Source organism: Rhipicephalus microplus, chromosome X (genome assembly GCF_043290135.1).
Source record: "Rhipicephalus microplus isolate Deutch F79 chromosome X, USDA_Rmic, whole genome shotgun sequence".
Taxonomy (NCBI): domain Eukaryota; kingdom Metazoa; phylum Arthropoda; class Arachnida; order Ixodida; family Ixodidae; genus Rhipicephalus; species Rhipicephalus microplus.
This window is the reverse complement of record NC_134710.1, coordinates 277,401,337-277,429,065: the sequence shown is the minus strand read 5'-3', so window position 1 is coordinate 277,429,065 and position 27,729 is coordinate 277,401,337. Positions and strand designations below refer to the sequence as shown.

Sequence of the window (27,729 nt, the reverse complement as noted above, 5' to 3'; positions counted from 1 at the left end):
ACAAGATAGTTCTCTCACGTGGGTCACCAGTGGGTCACATTGCACAAAGCAAAACATATTTATTGAGTGTGTCATGGATCACCAGTGGGTCACAGCGTTTACCATCATACCAGAATTCCCCTGGCCATGTGTATCCTCTTGCAACAAAAATCATGCCTCTGTGTTCAAGTGTCATAAAGTTATCGCAGCTGCAAGCAGAGAAATGCACGTAACTTTGCAGCCGCATAAGAGGAGCACCGGCTGCGACCGACTGGTGACCCACGGCACAGTGAACGTGTTAAACGAAAGGGACCAGGAAAATATGTTATGTTTACTGAGATCATGAAGAGGGGTGCAGCGTTCAAGAACGAAACCAACCTCGTCAGAAGCACTTGTTTCATTTCAGCAGCAGTTACGTTTAACAGATTTTCACTTACTGAGAGTGTATACTGTGTATGAAAAATGTACCGTGAAAGAGCATATCATTGCAAAATGCGTCCTAGAAGTCAATGAATATAAACCACGCCCGCTGCTGGCGACCACCATTTTGCACGTGGCCAACGTCATACGCTTCATGGAGCGCAACTGTCATTTTCTACCAAGTTTCAGCTGCTTTAAATCGATCACTTTTCGATGCTAAGCTGAAGAAAGCTGAAATAGCTCCACTGTGAGCAAAGCTGACCGCAAAACAATATCATTGGCTGGAATGCAGACACTTGCAAAACAAGCAGCTTGTTGCGTCATGACTCGCGAGTGTACCAGTGTTGTCACTCTCGGGCCGCTCGCATGTTGATGAAATTCTTTATTATAAATTGAGTAAGCGACCAAATGCACTGAAATTTCTCCAGCTTGTTTATAAACATCCAAGAATTAACCACATAGCACAGATGATGAGTGAAAATTGGGTGTCATGGCCCATTTATCTTAGCATAGACACTAGTACACCAAGTTTACGTGGCAGTCCCAAACGTTTGTAAATACAGGACAACGATGTCCAGTGTTTTGTGATCAACTCAAAGCTGTTGATGTTCACAGTAAAGAAATCCTTTTGATACAGCAAACTAGCAGTGTCCAATAAAGATTGCACCAATAATCTTGTCTTCACTTGCAGATAGGGCACTAAAGAATTGCTGCTAAATAGAGGCAGCAATGGCATAAAATATAACAGAGACAATATATAAAAATGGTGACAATAACCATTTATCATAATAAACATAAAAAACTGAATGTGTACCAGCATCCTGTATCATAACAGTTGTTGAACCAATATTGCTGCTGTGGTACGGGTGTCTGACAAGAACCAGTGAATGATACAGCAACAATTCCTCACTTTTGATTGAGCCACATGTCATGTGTCCTCACAATGCTCATATTTGTCTCACTTGTGTGACAGCAAACAAAAAAAAGTTGAAACATTGCATATGATGAGAACATCACAGCACGCTAGTTTTTTTACAAAGCATGTTCTTTATTATGGTGAAAATATACTTGTTATGCACTTAACACATCAGAAATGACGACGTCAAGGACTCGTTTACAAATCATGACTAGATATACAACAATACAATATGAACAGCATCTCAGCATACAATATGAACAGCATATCAACACAGCATCTTTATACAAAAGTTGTCTATTAGCCACGGCATACAATGTCTGGTACTTGCCCCACGTAAATTATATGCAATTTGCAGCACAGTCAATATGATATTATTCACCTGAACTAACGATGAAATCTTGAGAATCAATCGGGTTCTGAAATAGTCCATACACATTATCCAATCTGTAAAGTATATCAGATATTAGATGGAGGCATGATATGTGCATATGATCCCTGGTGACAATATATGCTGAACTGATTAGGAGTGGTATCAAGGACAGAAAGCTAACGTTCAGTTAGTGTGCAACATGCTCAATACTAACAGTTTCGGAGGTTGATAAACTGTATTTGCACGAGTATAACACAATATTCCATTTTTGCCCCAATTGTACAAGGCAGATTGCAGAAATTTACCCTTGCATCCTTGGAAGAGTACAAACAACCACTTACGGAAATAAGCATGCACCGGTGTGCGGGCAAAGCTGAGAGAGTAAAAAAAAAGGTAAATGTAATAGAATGATAAAAGAAAGTAACAATACAAGCTGATCTAATATAGTGTTCCTGTATATGCTCCCCTATACCCTATATGCAAGAACACTAGCCTAATGACTCCATTCACTAATGCAATGTTTTAGTGAGATTTCATCAACTCAAGCATAGATTAGGCCTTCTGAGGTAGTGAATTGTCTTCCTGTTGGAACTTCCTAGCAGTGCGACAGTAAATTCGTTGCTGCTTTTGCCTGTTTAGTGTTCTGCACTACTCTTGTGTTTTAAACCCAAACCTACTGTCATAACACACACCATCAGACTGCGTTAGAACACAAGCATATTTCTTCGTTTTCGGTCATCGGAAGTCACCCTGGACATTATACACGTGCAAATATGTATGAGAGTTCTTCAATAAGCAGCGTGAATTTCTGCAGATTAACCCCACAATAATCTTCATATTATGAAGGCGAATGGAAATGCGCATTGCAGTCATCCACACCAATGTTAAAAAAATGTTTTCTTTTTCTTTTTTTTTTTAAGTTAGACTGTCAGTACTTGTCAAAGGGAAGCTGGAGAGAGAATTCTTGTGGTGGTGAACAAATTTTTTTTGGTAAGCACAGGATGGCTGTACAGATAAAAGCCAAATTCGGTCAATCTATGGAGCCTCTGTGCAAGTGTCGATGACTGCACACGGACCCCCAATAAGTTCAAGTGAGACAGAAAATCACCCATCGTGAGGGCATCGAGCAGAGACAATTTTTACATAAGTTAATTAAAATGGATTGTACTGCGAGAAAAGCCTGCTAATAGAAGCCACACAATAAAAAAAAACAAGAAATTTAAGTCGGCATGGAGTAAACATTGCACTAAAAAAATGCTTCATACTTTCGTGACATTGGCTCGATGAAATTCTTTGAAACTTCGTATGCTAGGTCTATGGCACCCACAGATGGCAATGTATCTCGTTTTTATTGTTTGGAAGCTACATACAACCCAGTAGACTCCTTCAAAATTATGGCATCATGGTGGTTGGTACAGAAATTTCAGGGTGGTGTCTCCACCCAAATTTTCTTTTTGTGCGTTTTCTCGCTTAGCGTCCTCTTGCAGTATGAGATTGTGAACTGTAGTTTACTGATACGCAAATACTCGGCTTCCTCTTCAGTGTCCCTCCAAGTTAGTACCAGTGAAATGATTGTCATCTTTCTCAACCGTTAAAAGCAAAGAATTTCATGCAACACCCCTAAACCGCACGGTCAAAGAGCTGCAAACATATCAGCTGATATCGGAGAAAAAAGAAGTAGTCTTTATGACAGACAATGCTTTAGCTTACATGTTTGCAACTGCAGTGGCAAGATTGTATTCAAGATGTTCTTATGGGACAAAGTCACTGTAAGAACTTGAGACTTGACTCATTTTCAAAGAGACTGGAACATAGGAAACTACTGGTCCAAGACTGCGGAGCTCCAAAGAAACCAAACTGAATATCAAATAAAATTAACTAAAAGGAATATCATGTCGTCATTTTTTAAATTGCTTATTGAACACCCATTGCACACAACAAAAGACTACTTAATGAATTGTGTAAGAACTGACGTGTTTTTGTCTGTGCACATTTATTACAACAGTTACTGCACTTTTGATGCTCTATCACTGCAAGAGTGCAGTTTGCATAAACCTTACATCGTATCAGGCAAGGCAACATAAGGTCTACTGAAAACTTGGAAAAAAAAACTAATGCATGTAAAAAAAACAAAAAGGTAGTGCCAGTCACATGGAAAGCAAGGTCTCGCTACTTTGCTGTCTTATACACTATGTCAGCGGTCTACTTACTTTGAAATGTAATCAAGTGACATGATTAGGCACCTGAATAATTCATTTTTGCCCTGCTGTGTTCACCTACTAAATCACTATTTTTCTACACCTATCTGCCATTCTGGGATACTATGGAACATAGTTATGCTCAAGGAATTGGTACAGTTAACACTAAACATGCACAAAACAATGTCTACTCAACTCCTTTTTTCTTCTCTGCCTTTTGTTCAAACGTACTAAAATTGAGTTACAAACATTATACCACACTTGCTCGTGCATACACAAGGCTGCAACTTATCGTAGGTTTTCAAGAGTATCCTGTCTTGATCATATGCAAGCAGGTGATAGTGACTTTGATAGTCTTTCCAGTTGCAGTTCTTTCTAGAACTGATGAAGCAATCCACTATGGATTACAGTTTTGTCAGGAAACAAGCATCAGGGCACTCTTGCAAAAAAGCTAGACATATATAATGTATCACCATTAATCAGATTACAGGTAACATATCTTCAAATGAGCAAAATGCCCAGACAGCAAAATTAATGTCGCAGCAATAAATTCCAACCTGTATGTTCATCGGTACAAACACATCACAAGAATCTCAATAAATCCGACTACTGAAAGGTGGCCCAATCACTGGTATGCTACAAAGGTTGCATACACAGAGCGTGAGGCAAGCTGAAACCTTGAGCACTTAACACAGAATCTTATAATGCCTAAATATATAACGCACATCATTTAACACCTCTGGTTTTCTAAGAACGTAAACTAGGTTGTATAGTTTTCTGACAGAGAAAGTCTAATTATGAGATTAGCATGACCATCATACTGGCAGCTAGCTAGGCAGCTTAAAATGATAAGAAAAACATATTTTGCAGCGAGCAAACAATTATGCAACTTTCAATTACTGGCAACCACAGCAGAGGAGAAAATGAATGATTTACAACCTGCACATAGTCGACATCTTTTGCAAGCTGAAACTACAGTAGCTAGCTGTCATCCCGGTAAGGTCATCATCAACAAAAACACTGGCTCAGCTAGCTTACTTGTGACCATGTTATTGTGCGAATACTGAAATATGCAAGAAAAACAGAGTGGGAGAACTTAAAACTTGTTTTGTTTATGGAAACTTTCTTGGTTTGGTCCCTTCTGTGCTTCAATGCTGTGAACTCAAAAGAGCAGTTGTGCAAGTACATCAACATGAAATTTGTATGTCAGACTGGCACATGCACTGGATAGTATTTATTTTATGCTGGTCGCTTTGCTATGGCTTGCCACTGGCATTGGTCTCTGCCAAAGGCCAGCATGCACAGGCCTTCCTGTCTTTCAGAAGCACACCTGTGGCAAAGGCACACTTGCACATGCCAGTTTGCGAAAGCCCTTTTGTTGTTCTGTTACACAACATGAGGGAAGCTGGCCCCTGAGTGCATTTAGAGACGCATAATGGGCCACTCCACGCCAAACGTCCCAGCCATATTGGCGACCATCTCAAATGTATTCGAAAAAAATTATGCTGATTCACTGCACTGCAACAATGAACTGCTCGAATAGTCAAAAGTCCAATGGGATCTTGTTTGGTCGGGAACAAACATAGTTCAAAGTAACAAAAGCGCCGACCAAGGTGAAATACACAAAAATTATAAAGATGTTTCGGCTCCCCACACGGGAGCCTTGTTCACAGTGACCACAAATGGCGTAGTGCGCTATGGCGTAGTGCGCTATTCTTATGCACGTTTCATCACGTATTGCAGACATCGCCCGTACACAGGGGGGAGTGTCCCAATATTTCTGTTCAACGTATGCACAGTAGTTTGAATGGCCAGAGATTCCGTGTGCAATCGTGGTAACAACTTTCTTTCCGTGGCAATGATGCAGGCTTTATCTCAGTCGATAGCGTGCCCAGTAGGCGCAACATGTTCTACGAGGGCATTAGAAGCTACTTTCTTGTTCTTGACGTCGTTAAAATGTTCCCAGAGCCTTGAGCCTTCTTTAGTAATTGCCCGTTTCGCCAATGTATCCATATTCACAGTCTTTGCAAGGAATTTTATACACTACCCCGGGAAAATCATGTCTGTCCAACTTATCTTTGACACTTGTGAACTTTCCCATTGGCGCCTATCTTCCCATTTGGTCATACCACAGCTGCCACCCCATTGTCGTCAATCGGAAAGTTCAAAAATTATTTTCTTTCTTAAAACAAAAAAAAATGTAATGATAAGATCTAGCATACAAAAAGAACTGTTCATTTGTTTTCAATTGAGGTATGAAGGTGATTTTTAATTAGACTATTACATAGTGCAAATTGCATCTTAATACAAACAAAAATGACGATTTTGCAAAATTCAGTATTTTTTCTTGTGAAGTTTACAGCTTGAGAGGTTAAAAACATTTTCCCCTCAAAACACACCTTCTGTGGAGTAAGTATTCACTACTCAGATATTCACACAAAGTGCACTATTGCAATAGAAAAAATGCAAACATAACACATTTTCGCTAAATTCTTGGAGGCATTTGTAGCAGAAAATTGCACAAACACCTCACACAAGCATCTTTACTTAACATTTAGACCTGAATTTGGAATAGAAAGAAGGAGTGGTACTTTTAAAATATTTTTTTTTTGGCAAACAACACCCAAATGGCATTCCGGGAAGTTCAGAAGGCAGCCACGTGGCCAAAAATTTTTTTTCTCTTGGAAATATTCTACCTGTTCACTTTTTTTCACTGCAGTAAGTCAGCACAATTTTTTTTAAATACATTTGAGATAGTCGCCAAAATGGCTGGGACATTTAGCATGAAATGACCCACATGCCAAGTGTAACACAGAAAACTGAGAATTTGGGTGCCCAAGGCCTCGTGGGCATGAATTCACACAAAAATTGTTTTTTTTTTTTTGTTCTTTGACAAATGTTACCTCCAAGGCCACAGAAAATGTCCCACCTAATTTTCACAGTGGTACCGTAACTACAGCCAATAAATTATTCTAATATCCTCTGCCGTTCGTAAGGCTAGCTGAAAAAAAAAACATTGGTAGTTTTCTTGCACTCCCCGTGATTTTCATTCACAATAATGGACCCTGCCGCCTCTCCTATCTAAAGACTCCTCAAACACTGAGGATACCTAAGGTACACAAACATAGACACGCACTGCACCACAAAACCACAACTAGACATCAACGCAGGTGAACTAGCACAGCAAACTCTACAATACCCTTTCCCAGAGCAAGGGGTTCACACGGGACACTTAATGTAGCAGGGCTGACACCTACACATAAACTTATGCCATAAGATTACATTTGCACTAAGGTACTACTGTCACACAATTAGTATCGACGAGATCCACCAAGACCTAGTTTGATACATCACCTTGTTGGCAACTGCTGCATGCACATAAAACTAGACACACAGAGTTACTGCTCACAACACCTAAAATGAAATGTTCCAGAGCATTATCATGGTCTACCACAGCTCAGCAAACTCCTTGTGGTTGATTTCAATGGGAGGACAGATTGGTTCCCGCTACTATGACATAATATCATGTGTCAGTATTTCCCGATAGCCTATAGCCTAACAAAAATCCAAGCAAGCAAAACTTCTATCATACTTAGAGGGGTGCTGACACAAAAATTTCTGCCTCGCGTTTTTCTGCTGCAATGTGTTGCTGAAGGCCTGTTAGTGAAAACGCGACACATCTTTTGCTGCAGCATGCAACATATAATTAATTACAGGCCCCTCATTTTCACCCAGTTTCAGTTTGAGCTCCAAAAACAAGAAGCCGCCAGGTGCAACTACCGACATCTAGCATTCGCAGCTCCCGGCTACATCAGCACACAGAACTGTGACACACTTCCGCACGGTCTGCATCAAGAATTACTTTTGAACAGAAAACAAGACTGCAGTGTCACAAAACACAGAACTTTCAAAGCGTGCGCTACGACCACGCACTCACGACCGGCCGCCGAGACGTATATACTGGGAGAACAATTGTGGCAAAAGAAAAATTACGGCTATGACGTAATCGTAACTTGTTTTATTGACTGCAGCGTGGTGACTTGAGGGAAGTGAGGACCCCTTGGAGGGTGTCAATGACACGAAGTCGTGAGCTCACCCAAACTTCTAAACTAATTTAAAATACCTTCGCAGCTATTTTCGCTGTTGATGTTTTGCAGATGATATACGAACGTACATGGGAATCGACCCCGCAGACTATCTTTTTGGCCGCGAAATTTTGTGTCAGTACCAATTTAATGCAGTTATAACAAGCACGGTGGCGAGAGAGCTGTGGTGAATTTCTTGAGGAAGGAACTAAGGAGAGAAACTGGGCTACAGAAAGGAAAGCTATGAAGAATTACTTCAAGTGACTACAATTCCAGAAAAGAATAACACCCAAGCACAATTTTTAAAGAAAGCAAGGGAACAAAATTAAGGAGTTATGCATTGAAAAACCTTGCCTTCGAAGCTGGAAGCATAACCAAGGCCATTTTGCTAAAGATAAAGAGTTACAGAGTACTTTAAAAATGTGATTGAGAAACACAAGCATATTCAGACTGGCAGATGTTCCCGATTTCTAGAAAATCATTTGACTTACTTTCATGGCCAAAAAAGCTAGATGTGGCATGTCTATGGCTAGAACAGAGCACACAAACAAAGGAAGTGCACCAAATAATTTATTAGCTTTTCCAGGTTACATATTCCCCATCAGTTTTAATGTTCATGTTTGCTATTGTATACTTAACTTATTTGAGGCAAGACTACATAAAGATCTAAGGTTCTAATTGTGTTATTGCAGCAAATTGCATTTCTGGGTATTTTGAAGACTTTTGAATATTTGCTCAGTAATTTCTTTTTTCATCCCATTGAAGAAACCATAGCATGCTGCTCAGCTGAATATTGCTTGTGTAAAAGTGAAATAGCAGAAGCTCACGCTGCGAAGCCCCCCGGACACCACAGGCATGCTTTAGAAGCTACAACTAGTAGAAAAAAAGCTCATTTTTCGACCATGTATGTTTTTCTAAATGTTCTCCATTTGACAGCTAGCATGTTTTACACAACCTTCAAAACAACTTTCAAATCAAATGGAATATTGCTGTACAAAAAACAGACCACCAACATTTCAGACTGCAGAATGGTAACCTGAAGTGGGATCTTTCAAAGTATGCTGCCCTGATGTGAAACTGAAAAGAAATATAGAAGTTTAAGGACCTATCTATAAATAAATCATTAGAAGCACTACATAAATACAATCAAGCATAGATCCAGAGGGGGTGTAAAAACCTACTGACCAGACCTTGAAGTTTGTATGTACAATGCTCACATATGGCACATAACAAGCAAGCGAAGTCCTTGCTCCCTGATGTTACTGTGTCATTAGAAGATTCAGTGGGTTGCAAGTAATTTCATTACCATGATAACTGATCGTAAGTGTCTTACAATCATCATTATTATCGATCCCCTCCTCTAACTCAGACCCTAACCACACTATCCTCCAAAAAAAATGCCTATATCTATGCCTGGACATAACTATAAGGACAAGGGTGTGTGCAGTTGAAGTTGGTGAATGAAGTGCCATTATGCACAAATTCTAAATTAAAGGCAGACTCAAACTACTTTAACAAGGCATAAGAACCACGATTTTTGCCAGCCTCAGTACTGTTTACATCACTAAGGATGAAAAAAAAGAATACTACTGGAGTATGAATAGAGGTTGAGTTAGGTATTTCAACAAGCTGTACTGGACTGAATAAATTTTCTGTTGAATACCAATCACTACAGACCTCTTGCAGTTGCAGAGCATAGAAACGTGAAGCTACGAATGGCCTAGAGTACTAAGAGACTGCTTGCATAACAGGTCCATGGCTGTGAACATGGAGCAGCAAGTTTTCAAAGCTGTCTAAGCATGGACGAAGACTGGGTGTACTAATACAAAACTAATCATGTATTAAGCATGCAATTATCAAAGCATTTCTAACAGCCCTACCTCATTTAAAGCTCATTTCTGGGTATGCATGTCAAGTTTCCATCAAGAATAGCATCAATCCTCATGCAATCTGCGAGATAAAAAAATGCAGTAATGGGATGCCATTCTGTGCAGTCTTCGTCCAACTAGATTAGCCTTGCCCAGTGTGCCTGAACGTTTTGACAGCCATCTCAGCCATGCCACAGTGGCAAATAAAGAAAGATGTCGAAGTTTGCAGTTGCACTATTTCTAGGGTGCAATACATCAACCATCTTTCTGACTACTGCTGCTTGCTCCAAGTAGTGTTCTTCCATTTTTTATTGTAAAACACACTGTTTCACAATACAACCATTGATCTTTTATGAATGTGCTCACAAGTAATTTTTCTTGTTTGCAATGGTGTACTTTATACATAAAAGTGAGCAGCTGTATGAGCTAGATGCCTTGATAAGTCTATTGCGGTTGCCACACTAAGGGGCATTGAAATCTCAATTTTCAATTTAGAAAACTTCTATACTAAACCCTATAGAGTCTGTCAGTAACTGCAAATAGCTGCCGCTAGCATTCGGTCTTAACTCAATACTACCCATGAATGAACGTACTTAGTAGTAACACCTGATATTAGATTCACAAACTGTGCACTGACTAGTGTCTATACATAAATATGATTCCTTATACGCTACTACAAGATAATGAAAAGACTGCACTGTCTTCAAAAAGTAACTAATTTCTTCAAAACTATGAGGCACAGCATAGTTACAGTTATGTCCAGGATAAACTGCAATCGCAATGCCTAATTCAGCACCATAAGTAACACCAAACATTATAATGCACGCTAAGATTCAAATGTATTTCCTGAACATACAAGATGGGATAAAATCTTACATCAAAGGTTTTTGTGCCACAATTAGTGATCATCAAAATAGAATAAAAAAGACGCAAAATTCTGGTATCCGCATTTGAAGCAGTGCAATTTTTTTTTCTTCTAAAAGCAACTAATTGATACACCAGGTTTTTACAGGCCCCTGCACTTCTTGCAGATAGGTTACATGACTTGGCAGTCATTAGCAGCAAAAAAGATTTTACTGTAAATTTGATTCATAACAACTTACTTCAAGCACTAGCTGTAATCACAAAATTGAAACTGAGGAGGAGTGGCCGTGCCTGCTTAGCAGAAATATTAACACCAAGAACTTTCCGAGACACCAATTTTCAAAATAAATAAAATAAAATGCCTCGTCATTCCAGTCAAGATAATCTATGCAGCATAACTTTGAGAAACTTAACTGGAGCCCCAATATACTTTACAGCAAATTTTAAGGTTGCATGTCTTAAAAGTGATGCTGGTCATAGGATTTCTATTGAACAAACATAGCTTAATGAATCTGTAGCTTTTATTTTGTAACAACAAAATGTGCCAATGGTGATTAAAACAAGTTTTGCACATTTTCAATATTTTGCAATGTTATCATGCAAAATTTTCATGTAGTTAATGTCCACCTATTCACATAGCCTATCAGCAAAAATAGCAGCTTGTGACAATTTCTAAAAAAAAATATGTTCTGAAAACAAGGAGCACTTGACATAACTGGATAGATTAAGAATACGAGAATTTTAATAAATATACAGCTGAGCAATTTCAACCATATGTATATTTGTTTGATTTTCCCAATCTCGAATAAAGCACCAACTTAAAAATTAACTCATGACCGAAGTTTCAGATAAAACATTTTCTACAATAGTTTGGAGTGTAAGTCACTCTAAGGACTGATTCACTAGGTATATACGACAAATAACACCATACAACATGGTGTATATCTGAATAAAGTGGAAATGGTTTATTGTAATAAATCATAAGACTGAAAATACCTAGATGAACTGCAACCAACCCCTATTGTAGGTGAGAAGGTTAAGAGCCAGACTTTTTGAGTTACAAGCTACAAGTTTTATGAAGTACTAAACCTTTATAGTTGATTTGCACTAGATTGCTCATGTACACTGTACAGCCTCACAAAGCTAAGTGGGAATGTTTCTCTCTACATAAAGGTTTTGAATAGGTTTACAATTGTCTAGTGTGTGAGAGGACTGAGGTCTTAGTAATGCTGCTACATAGTGGTAAGGCAAGACAGGCGTGGCAGTCGTCATGGTCCTTCCTACATGTACACATTTGTTGAGAGTACAAGCACACATGAAGCGCAACAGACATTAACCCCTCTTTGTTTCATGACACCAAAAAGATAGGACCGGCTGTGATTGCACGTGCAATTTAATTATATATAGGCTGTATTATTATTTTCCAATTTGCAAGTTCTCGTTTTTTTAACCCTTTCACACGCCACCTACGAAGAACTGCGTGTAAATGTGCCAAATCACTTCGTCACTTCACGACACTCAATATTCTATTGCAACAAGAATAATGAGATAACTATTGAATGTATGAGTGGTGTAGTAACTCACTCTAATTAAATTGTAATTAAATATCTCTTTATCCTAAAGTAATTGATGCTTACTTTTGGCATAAACAGAATCAAATCCCCAACCAGGAATACAATGCTAATTAATTTTTGGCTATGTCAGTCTTAAGCGAAGAAAAATTTTGCTTTTCACATAGCTTGCAGGAAGCGACACATTGCATGACTCGTCGAACATGGTAGTGCCTTGAGAAAAGTGATTATATGTATCAGTACACTGTAAAATGAAGTTAAATGAAGACAAATTTATAATGCAGAAGGTTCGATTCATCCAAAGCATGATATATCTAGCTTTTTTTTAACCTCCACTTAATGCAGATAGCAAAAATAAGTGGTGTACACAATTGTGTTCATAGCATCTCAAAGAATTAAAAAAAAAAAGAAAAAAAAAGAAGAAAATGCCAACGTAACAAGTGTAACTACGGCAACACTAAAAGTCCTAACATCACATTAGCAACTTTGACAGAAATTAGCAATTGTTCCAAAGAGGCGTGGTACTTGGAGTGCAGAGTGGACACCATCTGATTGCGAAGCTCTGTCAGAGTGCTGCAACATATTCATCAAAATTCTGTACCTGAGACCAATACATCTATCAGGTCAAGCTTTAGCTTGAGGTACAACTGCGAGTTTTGCAAATGAGGTACAACCGCAAAATTTGTATCAAACTCTTGTAAGAGGTTTATGTATTCATACCCCTTCATGTCATCACTTTTCCAGTGACTACCTGCCTATGCACTGCAAAAAATTCTTATGTACAAGCTTTGTTTTATCAATAATGTTTTCATTTCTAGTTTTTTCTCTCAAGAACGCCTATGTGCACTCTGCAAAGCAGGCACTCTCGTAAGTTACAAATTAGCATTTCCTTTCTATGCCTTTTACTTTTTCGATTACATTGTATAGAAAGGAGTTGGAAGCAAGAAAACTGGCTCTGGCAAATGTATGCTGCAGAGAATGCTGGATGGTCAAGATCCAATGTTCACAAATGGTGTCAATGCACCTTGACTTGTGATCCAATGTGTAGACCGGCAGACCCAGAACCCACTTAATTCCCATACGGCGGCTTTTCCTGCACTGCCGGCTTCTTGTGAAAGTTACTTGAGAAAATTTGAATTAAAAACATTTTCCCAAAAGAACAACACGAAAATAGAGAATGGACATACAATGGGCCTGTTACTACAAATTTGAAAGGTAGCATTGAAAATCATAACAACATGCAAAAAAGCTTTACAATGTGAAGTCTTAGTATTCTAATACTGGCCCTGGCCACATGAGCAATTTGAAATGAGTAGGTTCAGTAGCTGTAAACCAGCTTCATGGTGTCCCTATGACACAGGACATGGTTATAATTAAACAACCCTGGAGGAACTTGCAAAGCAGAATACTCTGGGTGTCAAACAGATAGGTGTACTACTAAATTCACAGGCTACACCCCAGCACATATTATCTTGTGCACCGTAAAATATGGCTGTTTTATATAAAATTTCCTTATGCATATATAAAGCAGATCACAACATTTTGGTATATTCCAGCACTATTAGGCCCGCATGAGTTGTAACTTTCCTTGGCTTTACTTCATCAACTACTTTTTTCTAAGAGCACAATTTAACAAAAGACAGCTCAGCATGCCACCAGCAATGAGGGCTTTTGGTGATTACTGAAAAGGTGAACAGTTTCTAAAACAAAGATAGACACAGTGAGCCTATGTTCAAAGAAAATAAACTGCCTATACAGGAGCACTCTCACGGAGCAAGGCATTTTCGGATTCTGATGCTTCCGTGCTTGGCCAGAGCTCAAAGCGGCTGCTTGTCTACATTATCAACGTAATCAGGCAGCTGTGAGTGGCAGATGATAAAACTAGCACAGAATAAGGCATAAGGCATTGCCCAGCGATAGCACCACAATCAAAACTTCTGCACACTGTGTGCAATACAGTAGACTCTTGAGTGAATGGAAATCTCCCAAACAGAATTGCTGCTTAAACAGAACAGCTGCCTCTGACACAATTGGTTTCGTACTTCAACTCTGCACCCATGTTCTTCTTGAACTTCTACATGAAAAATATTTTCCTCACTCCTTCAGGTTCTATTTAAAGAGAGTCTACTGTACTCTGCCATTGAACAACAACAGTGGCTCTTTCTCTTTTCACACGATCATGCATCCTATATGCACGATCGTATGTTACAGCCAGCGTCAGTGAAGTTACAGCCAGTGAAGTTACAGCCAGTGAAGTTACAGCCAGTGAAGTTACAGCCAGTGAAGTTACAGCCAGTGTCATTGCAGACTGTGGCAACAAATGTGGAACTTCCCCTTAAATGGAGGGTGTTGTGTGTACTGTGGTCAATCGTAACAACATACTGGTGGATGGTATGTAATGGCCCCAACAGAATGAGGATCGCATAATCTTCGCAATGCCACAAGCAAGGAAAAGGTGAGAGTACTGGCAATAAGTAAAATATTATTTGCCAATAAGGTCTTAAGTACAGTCCAAACTCCTATATTTGCATACCAGTCCTCATTCAAACAAAAAGAAGAATGCATCCTCTGCTGTAGCTAAATTGCAGGCACACTGAACATGGTTTCAACACGGCTTTAAATATATGATGAGCTGTGTAACAGGAACATAAATGTGTTTCTCACATGTGTCACCACCAATGCCCCTCTGAAGTTTTTCAGGTTTTAACTACAGCTGGCCACTCAGATATACAGCAATAGTGGAGCCACCACCAAGCAATGAGTTACAAGCTGTCCAGAGACAGGAGAAGCACAGGAGGCGCAATGCAGCTCACGGATAACTTTTAGGCTAAGTGGAGCATATTCACATCCTCGGTTGATTAAGACAGCTATGCTTCACACCAAAACTGCAATGAATCAGGCTAGTCATATAACTTTGGACCCACTGTGCTAGCCTGGTGGACTGTCACCTACCATGCTTATGCAAACACAACAACTACAGTGTGATGTTCAAGGAAGATAAACAGAAGCATACATAACATCAAGCAGTATGTGCCACTGCACATACACACACAAAAACACACACAGACATACGCACAAGAAAAATACAGAAGACCCTCCTCAACAGGCGCACCTGCCTAGATAGTGCACAGATGGTCATCTGGAAGCACTGGAGGGTTCTTTCAGGGCATCTGCAGTCATCTGTTCAATTTCTGAGATCAGCTGTTCTGTTTCCATGTCAAAGCCTCCAATCTGGACACTGCAGATAATGATAGTTCGACACAACTCATTTAAACATTACCTAAAGAGGATGCTTCGCACTGAAAAATATGCCTCATTTTAAGCTGAGTGTCACTATTCATTTTAAAAAATTAAAAGTGTGATGGTGAAAACAGCAATTTATGTTTTGGCACAGATACTACAGGCACATTTGTAATTTGTGGTAGATGGCTATGTGCCCAGAACATTCTGCCAGTCGCAAAGAAGTTGCTGCCTGCAAGCACTTTCAAATATCATATATATGCATAAGAGGTCTGTTAGAAAAGAATCCGACCTTTGACAGAAGAAAAAAAAAAACTGGCACAACAGGAGCGTTGGAAGCTTAATGCCCTTCAAATTAGTCCCCTTGGGACTCCACACTTCTCCCAGCGGTACTGCCACTGTTGGAGGCATTATTGAGTTTAGCTCAGTTGTCGTTGCAGCCACGTCCTCCCTTGTCTGAAATAGCTCTTCTTTCAATGTCCTCTTGCATTTGGGAAACAGCCAGAAGTTGTAGGGGGCCATATCAGGAGAGTAAGGAGTCTGTTGAACAACAAAAGTCCGAATTTTTGCCGAAAAAGTCAGAATCAAGTGTGAGGAATGTGCAGGAGCATTGTCGTGATGGATGCGCCAGTTTCCTGTTGACCACAGGTCACATCTCCTGCGCCGCACAGCATAACATAGGCACCGGAGAACATCCCTGTAGTATTCTTTGGTGACTGTTTGATCCTGTGGTGCTTACTCATGGGGTGCTACACCGCTGGAGTAAAAAAAAAAGCACTCAGCATCACTTTGTCATTGCTGCACACTTGGCGGGCCTCTTTGGTCTTGGTGACGTGGACACTGTGACGACTGAAATTTGGTTTCCGTATCGTACCCGTCCACCCAAGACTCGTCACCATTGACAATGGTGTTCATAAAGTTAGGGTCACTGCTTGTGGAATCCAGCATGTCCTGTGAGACTTCAACACAAAGTTGCTTTTGCTACACCTTGAGCAGTTTCGGCACGAATTTTGCCGCAACTCTCTTCATGGCCAAATCTTCAGTCATAATGAAATGTGCAGAGAAAGTGTTGATGCCCACCTATTCCACAATTCCCTAGATAGTCACACAATGGTCCCTCTTCATAACAGCAATGACTTGGTCGTTTCGGCATGTTGATGGCCGGCTGGAGTGTGAGTCGCTTTCCACCGATGTGCAGCCATCTTTAAACCAATGGTACCACCCCTTAATCTGTATGCGGCTCATAGCGTCGACACCGAAAGCCGTCTTGATCTTCCCAATGGTTTCCACTTGACTCTCGCCCAGTTTCTGCCAAAATTTGATGCAGTAGTGCTGCTCCAGTCGCTCCGTAATTTTCCTTGCAATGATAAATCGACGAGAGCATTGCCCACTACGTCACTCAAATGCTGCGTCCCAGCGACTGACGCTCTTGGCAGGCGGGAAAAAATTCACACATGCACACGAAGGTTCATGGTCGGCTGAAGCAAGCGCGCTTGTTTCAAATCTACTAGGTGCTCGCAAAAAAAATATATAATAAGGTCGAGTACTTTTCTAACAGACATTGTACGCTGGTAAAACTCTTTCTAAAATATTAACAAAAATATTGCACATAAAAAACATGAATATAATGGCTGCCAAAGCAGCTATGTGGGCACAGTGATAATTCATTCAGCTAAAGAAAGTGAGCTACACAGAGAATGTTTCTTTATGCCTGCGTCGACCAGTGTTCACTTTCTTAGCTACAATTTCAGTGGCTGACCTCAAGCGTAAAGACACTGCCAACTTCCGATTAAGTTTGAACGATCAATCACTAATTCAATTCCGCGCTCTAAATACCCACATCCATATCTTACTATGAGACACACCACAATTATGAGCTCTGGATAAATTCTGACACATCAGGGTTCATTAACATACACCTAAATATAATTATTATAGAAGCACTGTTGCACTGCTTCAATCAAGATGTAGACACTACAGCAGAGAACGAAACCACTATTCACTGCCCTTAAGCCTGTGTACACAGCCAATCTTAGAAAGAACATATGTAGTGGTAACCTTTTCGTACACTTACACCCTTACCCCAGGCAGGACTGCTGAAATGCAGTGTTAATGTACCTTGAGAGGTCGCCATCCCATTCAAGGTCATTTTCATTGGAAAGTGGAGTTGAATGGTTGCTACACGTGTCTGGCCCAGGGACATACACAAAGTCCTCATCAGCAGCTGATGCACATCGCTGTGGTGGTGTTAACCCTTCAGTAGGCAGGAAAGAAAAAGGAAAGAGCATGAAAAGGTTCTAGACTTAGGCAATCAATGCATGTGCATGAAGTAATACATGTTACCATCCCTATAATTAATTTACAGGACACTTAAGGACCCTTTGGAAGCCACAAGCATTTATTCAATTTGTTGTTCTCATCAGGAACCCTTTAATGTGTTTAGGATGCCATTTAGAATAAGCTCTGTGACCAAATGCATAACAACTAATTCTTTTTTCTTTGACAAAATGATCTTCATAGTTCATAAGGTAACGTACATGAAGTGTACAGCATCCAGTCAGCTATACATAATCAGCAATCATCAAGTAGTGTTGTTCCCGAGATAATCCTGACAGCTTTCTTTTCTTTAATGCTCTTTTCTAAGGTGTTTGCTGCCTGATTATGATGATTGATAAGGCTTTATGGCGCAAGGGCCATGTGTGGCCAAAGAGCGCCAAGTCTCTTATATGGTGGTGGTGATGACCAATGTTTGCGATTACAGGGTGTGTTATGGTTGTGAGAAAGCCTGGAATCAAATGCTATAAACAAGCATAAAATCTGTTTATATACTATAAAACTATGGCAGTGATACTCGATGCAATATATTGCCACCTTCTTCTAGTAGTGGGTCGTATGCCAAGGTGAAGGCACACACCATAGAGAAGAAAGAAGTGTGCGTGGGCCCCCGCTCTGGCAAACAGGCCCAACCGACGCGCTTGGTTAGAGCCCTGTTGCTCAGACGTCAGTAAACCTTGTCGACACCCCCTGGAGTGACGTGACAATTGGTGGAGGTGCTGGGTAGGCCCCTCACGGATGTTTCAGACCCCTCCTGGAAGCGGCATCACAAGCCCAGTGCGAGTCAACACTCCCGTTCATCGGACAAGCCGCAGGATCAGGGGATTGCCTCCCGAAGCTGACCCTACAGTTCACACCAGTATGATGAGCACGTCCGTTCAAACCACTTCAACAGGTATGGAAAACCCCCCGGTGACTCGGTACACCCTCGAAAGTCCACAGGTTCCGACACCGTTTCATGGCACCGAGCTCGAAGACGTCGAGGACTGGTTGGTCGACTTCGAGCGCGTGGCTGCTTTGAACGACTGGAACGACGCGGCCAAACTACAACGTGTGTACTTCTATTTGGAGGATGGAGCACGTACCTGGTACATGAATCACGAGGAACAGATGACATCGTGGCCAGGATTCCGCCGCCGGCTGTTGGATACTTACAGAAGTGCTGATCGCCACGAACGAGTGGAACGAGCGATCCAGGCCCGCATCCAGATGCCCAACGAAACTGTCATGACCTATGTGGAAGATATGACGCGCCTGTTCCGACGGGCTGATCAGAGTATGACAGAAAAAAAGAAGGTGCGTCACCTGATGCGGGGAGTTAAGGAGCAGCTTTTCGCTGGCCTTGTACGGAGCCCTCCGAACACGGTCGCTGAGTTTTTGTCTGAAGCTGTCACGATGGAAAAGATGCTTCAGCATCGATCCACCCTGTATGAGTGGCAAGTGAACACGTCCACTGCTCAAGTTCTCACGACTATTGGGAGCAACACCGAGTGTCTGCGCGACCTTATCCGCTCCATAATACGCGAGGAGCTGCAAAAGGCCGCCACACCACCACTACCTACGGTAAGTTCCATTGCAAGCATCGTGAAGGACGAGCTGCATCATGCCCTTCGTGACCCTGTGAGTCTGAATAACGCCACACCCGCCCCGGCTGACTACCACCGTGCGACCTATGCAGAAGCCTTGAAGCGCCCAGCTTCCTCTTCCCCGCTGTTTGTTCAGGTACCTCGTACGGTTTCACTTCAGTCGGTGCAGCTTCTACAGTACTACGAAAACACACGCACGCCCCCACCCCTCATTTACGCCAGCCCTGTGCATCTTGCGGAACAACCAGCACACTACCTTGACGACAGACGTGCTTCGCCTCGGAAATCTGATGTTTGGCGCACTCCTGATCGCCGACCTTTGTGCTTCCACTGCGGGGAAGCGGACCATTTGTACCGCCAGTGTCCATACCGGCGCCTCGGGCTGCGCGGATTTTCAGTATATTCAGCGCCTCCTCGGTACGGCCAGCGACCCCGGGACATTGAGGACTACCTGGCTCAACAGCGCATGCCACCGCCTTCTGGACGGCAGTCGCGCTCACCGTGGCCGAGGCGCTTTTCATCTTCGCCACAGCGCCATGCTGGCGCACGGTCCTCCAGTCCCCGCCGGGAAAACTAACGCAAGCGACCCTTGGAGGCGAGGTCGCTGGCAGTCGACGTGCTGAAGACCTCCGATCGACGCTAACAGTAAAGGGTGTAGATTCGACTGAGCGATATGTGCGGCTTTCTCTGGATATACCGGTGCTGATAGATGGCTATGCAGTAAGTGCTTTAGTTGATACCGGGGCTGACTATTCGATACTAAGCGGGAAAATGACCAGACAACTAAAGAAGGTAATCACGCCATGGCATGGCTCCTTGATTCGAACGGCTGGTGGCCACACCGTCTCTCCGCTTGGAACCTGCACGAGTAGAGTTTGGGTCTGCGGTTATACTTTTGTAGCAAGTTTCCTTGTGCTCCGTGAATGTTCACGCAACGTAATTCTTAGTGTTGACTTCTTGCAGGAGTATGGAGCTGTCATTGATCTTCAAGAGAATCGCATCACCTTCTCAGCCGACCGAGCAATCGACAAGCAGGACGACCAACAACGTGCCGACGTTCTTTGTGTTTCTGCTGAAAGTATAACGCTTCCTCCAAGAGCCAGTGTTATTGTCGACGTCACATGCTGTGGATTGCGAAATGGTGAAGCGATTGCAGAAAGTAATTTTGAACACCTGCTGACTCAAGGTGTTTGTGTGGCTAGGAGTATCATACAGCTACGTAATGGCAGATCTCAACTGCTCGTTACAAATTTCAGCAACGAACACCGACACCTTTTCCGTGGCACTTCGTTAGCGTTTGCTGATGAATTAGGAACCGTTCTCATCTGCTTCTCGTCAGACGCAGTGGAGGCCGCCGATACGTCTCTAAACAATATCGATATTAATTCTAACCTCACACTAGAAAATCAGACAGCACTGCGAAAACTCTTGCTTGAATTTAAGTCATGCTTCACTGCTTCCTCTAAGGTGCGTCAGACTTCGATCACTAGGCACAGAATCATCACGACGACGCCCGCCCAGTACACCAACAGCCTTACCATGTGTCAGCGAAAGAACGAGAAGCCATTCGTACGCAAGTTCGAGAAATGCTTGACGACGGCATCATCGAGCCTTCCAACAGTGCGTGGTCCTCTCCGGTCGTCCTAGTCAAGAAGAAAGACGGAACGCTACGTTTTTGCGTCAATTACCGGAAACTGAACAGCATGACTAAAAAGGACGTGTACCCGCTGCCACGCATCGACGACTCGTTAGACAGATTACGCCGCACCCACTATTTTTCCTCTTTGAATTTAAAAATCGGGTGCTGGCACATTGAGGTTGACGAGCGAGACTGCGAGAAAACGGCCTTTGTGACCCCTGACAGCCTGTATGAATTTCGAGTCCTTCCTTTTGGTTTGTGCTCAGCGCCTGCAACCTTCCAGCGAATGATGGACACTGTGCTTACTGGTCTGAAGTGGCAAACTTGTCTCGTATACCTTGATGATGTTGTCGTTTTTTCTGAAACCTTCCAGCAACATCTCCACCGCCTCAGGAGTGTGCTACAGGCTATTCAATCAGCAGATCTTACACTCAAAAACACAGAAGTGTCACTTTGGTTATGAAGAGCTTAAATTCCTTGGCCATGTAGTCAACGCGAAAGGAGTCCGACCTGACCCCGACAAACTTGCCGCTGTAGCCGCGTTTCTGCATCCTACAGACAAAAAGACTGTTCGGCGCTTTCTGGGCTTGTGCGCCTACTATCGACGATTTATTAGAGGGTTTTCGAAGATAGCGGAACCCTTGACTTGCCTTACACGCGACGACACACTGTTTGTATGGGCTACCGAGCAACAGGCTGCTTTTGCCGAGCTACGACAGCGGATGCAGTCAGCCCTTGTTCTTGCGCATTTTGACGATGATGCTGACACAGAGGTGCACACTGACGCCAATAACATCGGCCTCAGTTTAGTGCTCGTCCAGCATCAACACGGCAAAGAACGAGTCATAGCCTATGCCAGCTGCTCACTGTCCCGTACCGAGGTGAATTATACGACCACAGAGAAAGAGTGTCTCGCAGTAGTGTGGGCGATCACCAAGTTTCGCTCGTACCTCAATGGTCGTCCATTTAAAGTGGTGACGGACCACCATGCCCTCTGCTGGTTGGTAAACATTCCTGATCCCTCTGGATGACTGGCCCGATGGAGCTTGCGTCTACAGGAATTTGATGTGACCATCGTATATAAGTCTGGACGGAAGCATAAAGACGCTGATACGCCGTCGCGTGCACCTTTAGTCAGTCAAGAGGAAGAGAACGATGACGGTTTCCTGGGCGCCCTTAGCTCATCTGACTTGAGCACACGCCAGCGAGAGGATGAAGAGATTCGATTGTTCATCGACTATCTGGAGGGTCATAGCGCCGTTATACCTCGCCATCTATCTCGCGTCGTGACGTCTTTCTGCCTCCGAGATAATGTCCTGTACAAAAAAAAAAGCCCGTTCTACGAGCCGCGCTTATCTCCTTGTCATTCCGAAGGACACGCGGGACGAAGTCCTCTTCGCGTGTCATGACGAGCCCACATCTGGTCATCTAGGTTACTCGCGAACGCTCGCCAGAGTAAGTGAGGCATACTACTGGCCCGGACTTTCGGCAAGCGTGAAGCAGTACGTTAAAAGCTGTCTTGAATGCCAGCGTCGAAAGTCACCACCAAGCAAGCCCGCTGGATTACTTCAGCCAATTGATCCACCCGACAAGCCATTTGACCAAGTCGGTATGGACATTCTCGGCCCATTTCCTTTATCGTCCGATGGCAACAAATGGGTCATTGTTGCATCTGACTATTTGACCCGCTATGCTGAGACACAGGCAATACCACGAGCCACGGCTTCTGAGGTAGCACAGTTTTTCATGTGCCACATTGTTCTGCACCACGGGGCTCCATCTACAGTAATAACCGACAGAGGAACAGCGTTCACTGCACAGCTTATTGATGAAGTTTTTCGACTAAGTCACACTAGGCATCGAACCACGACTGCTTACCATCCGTAGAGCAACGGCTTAACCGAGCAACTAAATAAGACAGTCACAAACATGATCTCCATGTACATCAACGTCCAACACAAAACATGGGATCGCATTTTGCCTTATGTGACGTTCGCTTATAACACTGCCGTTCAAGAAACAACCCGATTTACACCGTTTCGACTTCTCTACGGCCGCGAAGTTCAGACGATGCTGGATGCGATGCTTCCTTGTGAAGACGCCGATCAATTAACAACTGACGCAGAAGAATTTGCAGAGCGTGCCAAGGAAACTCGCCAGCTCGCCCGGCTACACATTGGTCAGCAGCAACAGGTCGATGCACGACGTTACAATATGCGTCACAATGACGTATCTTACAGTCTGGGAGACCAAGTTTGGGTTTGGACTCCTGTTCGACGCCGTGGCCTCTCCGAAAAGTTGCTCAGCAGATACTTCGGTCTGTATAAAGTATTACGCCGCGTGAGCGATGTAAGCTACGAAGTGGTCCCGGACGCTACGTCGTCACGATGGGTACAACGAAAACAACCGACCTCTGACATAGTTCACGTGGTGCGCATGAAGCCTTATTTTGCGGGTTCCTAAAAGACCACTTTTCCTGCGTTTTTTTTCTTATTTGTGCTCCGACAACTGCCTCATCATTGGTGAACTTATCGCGTCTAACATTTGATTATTGATGCCCTTTTTTATAGTTTAAGCTACTTTGCTTTGGTTTTTTTTTTTTGCACAGCATCGGGACGATGCTCTTTCTTTTTTTTTGTTGAGGAGGAATATTACCACCTACTTCTAGTAGTGGGTCGTATGCCAAGGTGAAGGCACACACCACAGAGAAGAAAGAAGTGCCCATGGGCCCCTGCTCTGGCAAACAAGCCCAACCGACGCGCTTGGTAAGAGCCCTGTTGCTCAGACGCCAATAAACCTTGTCGACACCCCCTGGAGCGACGTGACAATATGTATGTGTAATGAACAAGTGATCATGATATGCACCAATGCCTACTCAAGGCCTTTGAAGCCTAAAAGCAGGAAGGCAGACGCTTTCAGTAAAGTTTTAACGCAGCGACGACCTCTTTTCAGAGGTTTTGCTACAGATAGCCTGGGTATATGACATGAAAGCTGTCGACTTCTTCTAAAAAGACTAACAATGGCTGATGGTTAAAAAGCGGTTCTTTGCCAATGAGCTTCGACGGGTGAAGCGGTATTTTTTCTCAGTAGAGTAATGGGAAGTGCTTTTTTCTGATGGAGTCTAATCTTCAACATTGGATGAGAATGTGGAGAACGGAGACTGGTTCACCACATTTCTCACAAATGTGTGGGTCCCCATCGGACAGAAGGTATGAGTGTGTACTATAGATGTGTACGATTCTAAGCCTTGTAAGTATAACCTCTGGCCGGCGTGACCGATACTGGCGGCCAGTTACTCAGCTGCGGCTTGATAACGTGCAGTTTGTCTTGTGTGTGTCTATCCCATGTGCTCTGCAATGCGCTCTGAGCTTTTGTCTGAGAAAAGGTTTTAAATTAAGAGCAGGGATATCACTGTATTGGGAGTGGTTTCATTGGCGGATACAGCTAGCTGGTCTACCAACATGTTTCCTTGTATCTCGCAATGCCCTGGCACCCAGCGCACTACGACATGTTTTTTGAGTGTGTAGACTGTGCACAGGAGTGAGTAGAGCGAGACTAGGATGAGATTCTTGTGTGTTTTTAGAGTTTAGAGGGCTTTACCATGCTCAGGGAGTCTGTGTATATTACTGCACTTTGTAAATTTTGTTGTTTTATATGTTTTACGGCCACAAGTATCGCATAAGCTTCTGCTGTGAAGATCCTTGTATTAGGGTGAAGAGTACCGGCACCTGTAAAAGATGGACCGACTACTGCATACGAAACTGAAATGTGAGTCTTTGAAGCATCAGTAATGAACTCTGGATATGAGTATCTATTCTATTCTGAAGTTCGAGGAAGTGCGTATGAAAGTGTGCAATAGGCAAATGCTTAGTCACTTCTACAAATGTTGTATCACAATCAATGAGCTTCCACTCCAATGGCGGGACATGCGGGGGGGAGGAACCGAAGTGTGTTCTAGAGGAACGCTCATTTCTTCAGTTAGTCCCCTCACACGAAGTGCGTAGGGCTGTCTCAACAAAGGACGGTTGTTGAAGAAGGCAGAACTGGACGAATCAATGAGGCTAGATTGTTTGCGTTCACTTTGACAAAGCATACAAAAGATTGGTAGGACATCTGAAGATGTAGCGACCACTCATTTGAGTCAACATACAGGCTTTACATGGAGCTAGTGCAAAAAGCACCCGCAAAAAGGCGGATATCCAAATGGTGCACAGGGTCAAGCATCTTCAATGCACTTGATGTAGAAAATTGATAAGCAAGGGCTCCGTAGTCTAGGTGAGTGCGAATGAGGCTTCTATACAAATTCATCAGACATTTCTTGTCACTAGCCCACGTAGTACGTGACAACACTTTCAAAATACTCATGGTTTTTAAACACTTGTTTTTTATGTATTTGATGTGGGGTATGAAGGTTAGTTTCACGTCCAATACAAGACGCAGAAACTTATACTCAATCTTTACAGTCAGATGCTCACCATGAAGGTTAATATAAGGTTCTGGATGAAGGCCCCTCTTTCTGGCAAATGATACACAAGTGCTCTTCTCTGGGTTCAATTTTAAACCATTTTCGTCGACCCATATCGAGATCCTGTTTGAACCTAATTGTACCTGCCATTAACACATTGCAAGGTTGCACGATGCAAAGTCCACCTCTACATCATCGACATACGTGCAATAAAACATATTCAGAGGGATATATACGCGCAAGGAATTCATTGTGACTATAAAAAATGTACAGCTCAATACACCTCCTTACGGCACTCCTGTTTCTTGGACAAATGTACGGGACAAAAAAGTGCCTACTCGAACACAGAATGTCCGATTTGAAAGGTAGCTTTAGATTATTGCAAGCATTCTTCCCTGCACACCTAAATGTGACAGGTCTCAGAGTATGCCAAAGTGCCACATAGTGTCATAGGCCTCTTCCATAACGAGGAACATGGAAAGAAAAAATTCGTTATGAACAAAAGCATTACGAATTTGAGCCTCAACACTGACAAGGTGGTCAGTTGTGGATTTAGCCTCTCTAAACCTGCACTGGTGTGGGTCGAGTAGATTATTTGTCTCAAGGAAGTGCATCAATTGCCTGTTTATCATCTTTTCAAAAACCTTGCAAAGACAACTAGTTAGGGCAACGGGTCGGTAGCTTGACACTGAGGATGGGTCCTTGCCCCGTTTTAGAATTGGGCTGTAGCTTCTTTTCAAGCTGAGGGGATCTCACCGGAGAACCAAACGGTGTTACACAGAGAAAGGAGGGCTTTTTTAGTTTCAAGGGGCAGGCGCTTCAACATTTCATATGCGAGGCAGTCGGGACCGGGAGCAGATTTATTGCAGCAGGCCTGCAGCTCAGCTAAACAGAATGATTCATTGTATGCCTCGTGTTCGGTGCATTTCTACTCTAGTTTCTGTTTTTCGATTTTCCTTGGTATCATAATTTATAAGTGGGGTTTAACGTCCAAAAACTACCATATGATTATGAGAGATGCCATAATGGAGGGCTCCGGAAATTTAGACCACCTGGGTTCTCCTTGCTATCGCTCAAAGGCTTCAGAATAGTGCGACGAGCTGGACGCCTGTTCGAAGTGCTTGCCGAGAAAGTTCGCCTGGTTTTTCAAGCTGCCACTTTGTGGGTTTTCTAGAGGAAGTGAATGTGCTTGTCGTCCTGCTACCCTCCTAACTATGTTCCAGACTTTGCCCTCATGTGTATATAAGAATTGATGCTAGATAAAAATTTCTGCCAGCTGTTTCTTCTCGCCTCTCGGTGTGTTCTCCTGCCTTGAGATTTGATGTTTTTCAAATTGATAAGATTCTCTGCGGTCGGAGAGTCGTGAAACAACCTCCACGCTTTGTTTTCCTGTTGGCGCGAATTTCAGCACTCGCTGTTCCACCACGGGACAGGTCGCTTGGTGGACTGATTGTCTACCTGTCTGGGGGATACACTTGGCTGCAGCATCAGTCAGAAGTGCTGTGAATTAGTCTACAGCCTCATTTGTGCTAAAGTTGCACATGTTGGTCCAACTTAGGAATGTTACTTTCTGAAACTGTATCCTATTGGCTCTCTCTATTTGCCATTTCAGCACTTGAGGGGGACATTCGTTTGTTATTGGTGCGCTTAAAACTATGGGGAAGTGGTCATTTCAATATGAATTATTAATGACTGCCCATTTAAGTGGGAGCAGAAGTGATGATGATGCTATACTGAGATCTATGGAAGAGTAGGCTTTGTTTGCAACGTTATAATAGGTTGGCTGTTTGTGGTTTAAGAGAGATGCACCAGAAGAAAAAAGGAATTCTTTGATCAGACGACCACGCGCATTGCAGCGAGAGCCACCACATAAACTGCTGTGAGCATTGAAGCCTCCAAGGACGAGATAAGGTTTAGGGAGTTCATCTATTATTGACTGGAATTCGTGCTTATTGAGTTGGTAGTGTGGCGGTATGTTAACAAAGCAGACTGTGACCAGTTTGTTGAAGATAACAGCTCGCAGGGCTACTGTGACCAGTTTGTTGAAAATAACAGCTTGCAAGGCTACTGCCTCAAGAGATGCCTGAATTGGTAGATGTGTGCCAGATGTTCCTTGATTAACTATAATAGCAACACCACGAGATGACACGAAAGCATCATTCTGGTCTTTTCGAAAAGTAACGTACTGGCG

General features: G+C 42.7%; 1 protein-coding gene across 2 annotated transcripts in view; it reads right to left on the bottom strand.

Annotated features, from left to right (window-relative positions):
• Positions 1–764: 764 nt before the first annotated feature.
• The window catches only part of LOC119161470 (uncharacterized), a 64,229-nt gene continuing 37,264 nt past the window's right edge, over positions 765–27,729 (bottom strand). The window contains exons 9-11 of one of the 2 annotated variants that reach the window (XM_037413958.2): positions 17,633–17,768; positions 15,387–15,512; positions 765–9,048 (exon numbers count right to left, since the gene is read on the bottom strand). In XM_037413958.2, coding sequence (XP_037269855.2) covers positions 15,410–15,512; positions 17,633–17,768 — 239 coding nt within the window. In that variant the 3' untranslated portion in view covers positions 765–9,048; positions 15,387–15,409. Of the gene's footprint in view, positions 15,513–17,632; positions 17,769–27,729 lie in introns of both variants that reach the window. The other variant, XM_037413957.2, reaches the window with a different exon arrangement.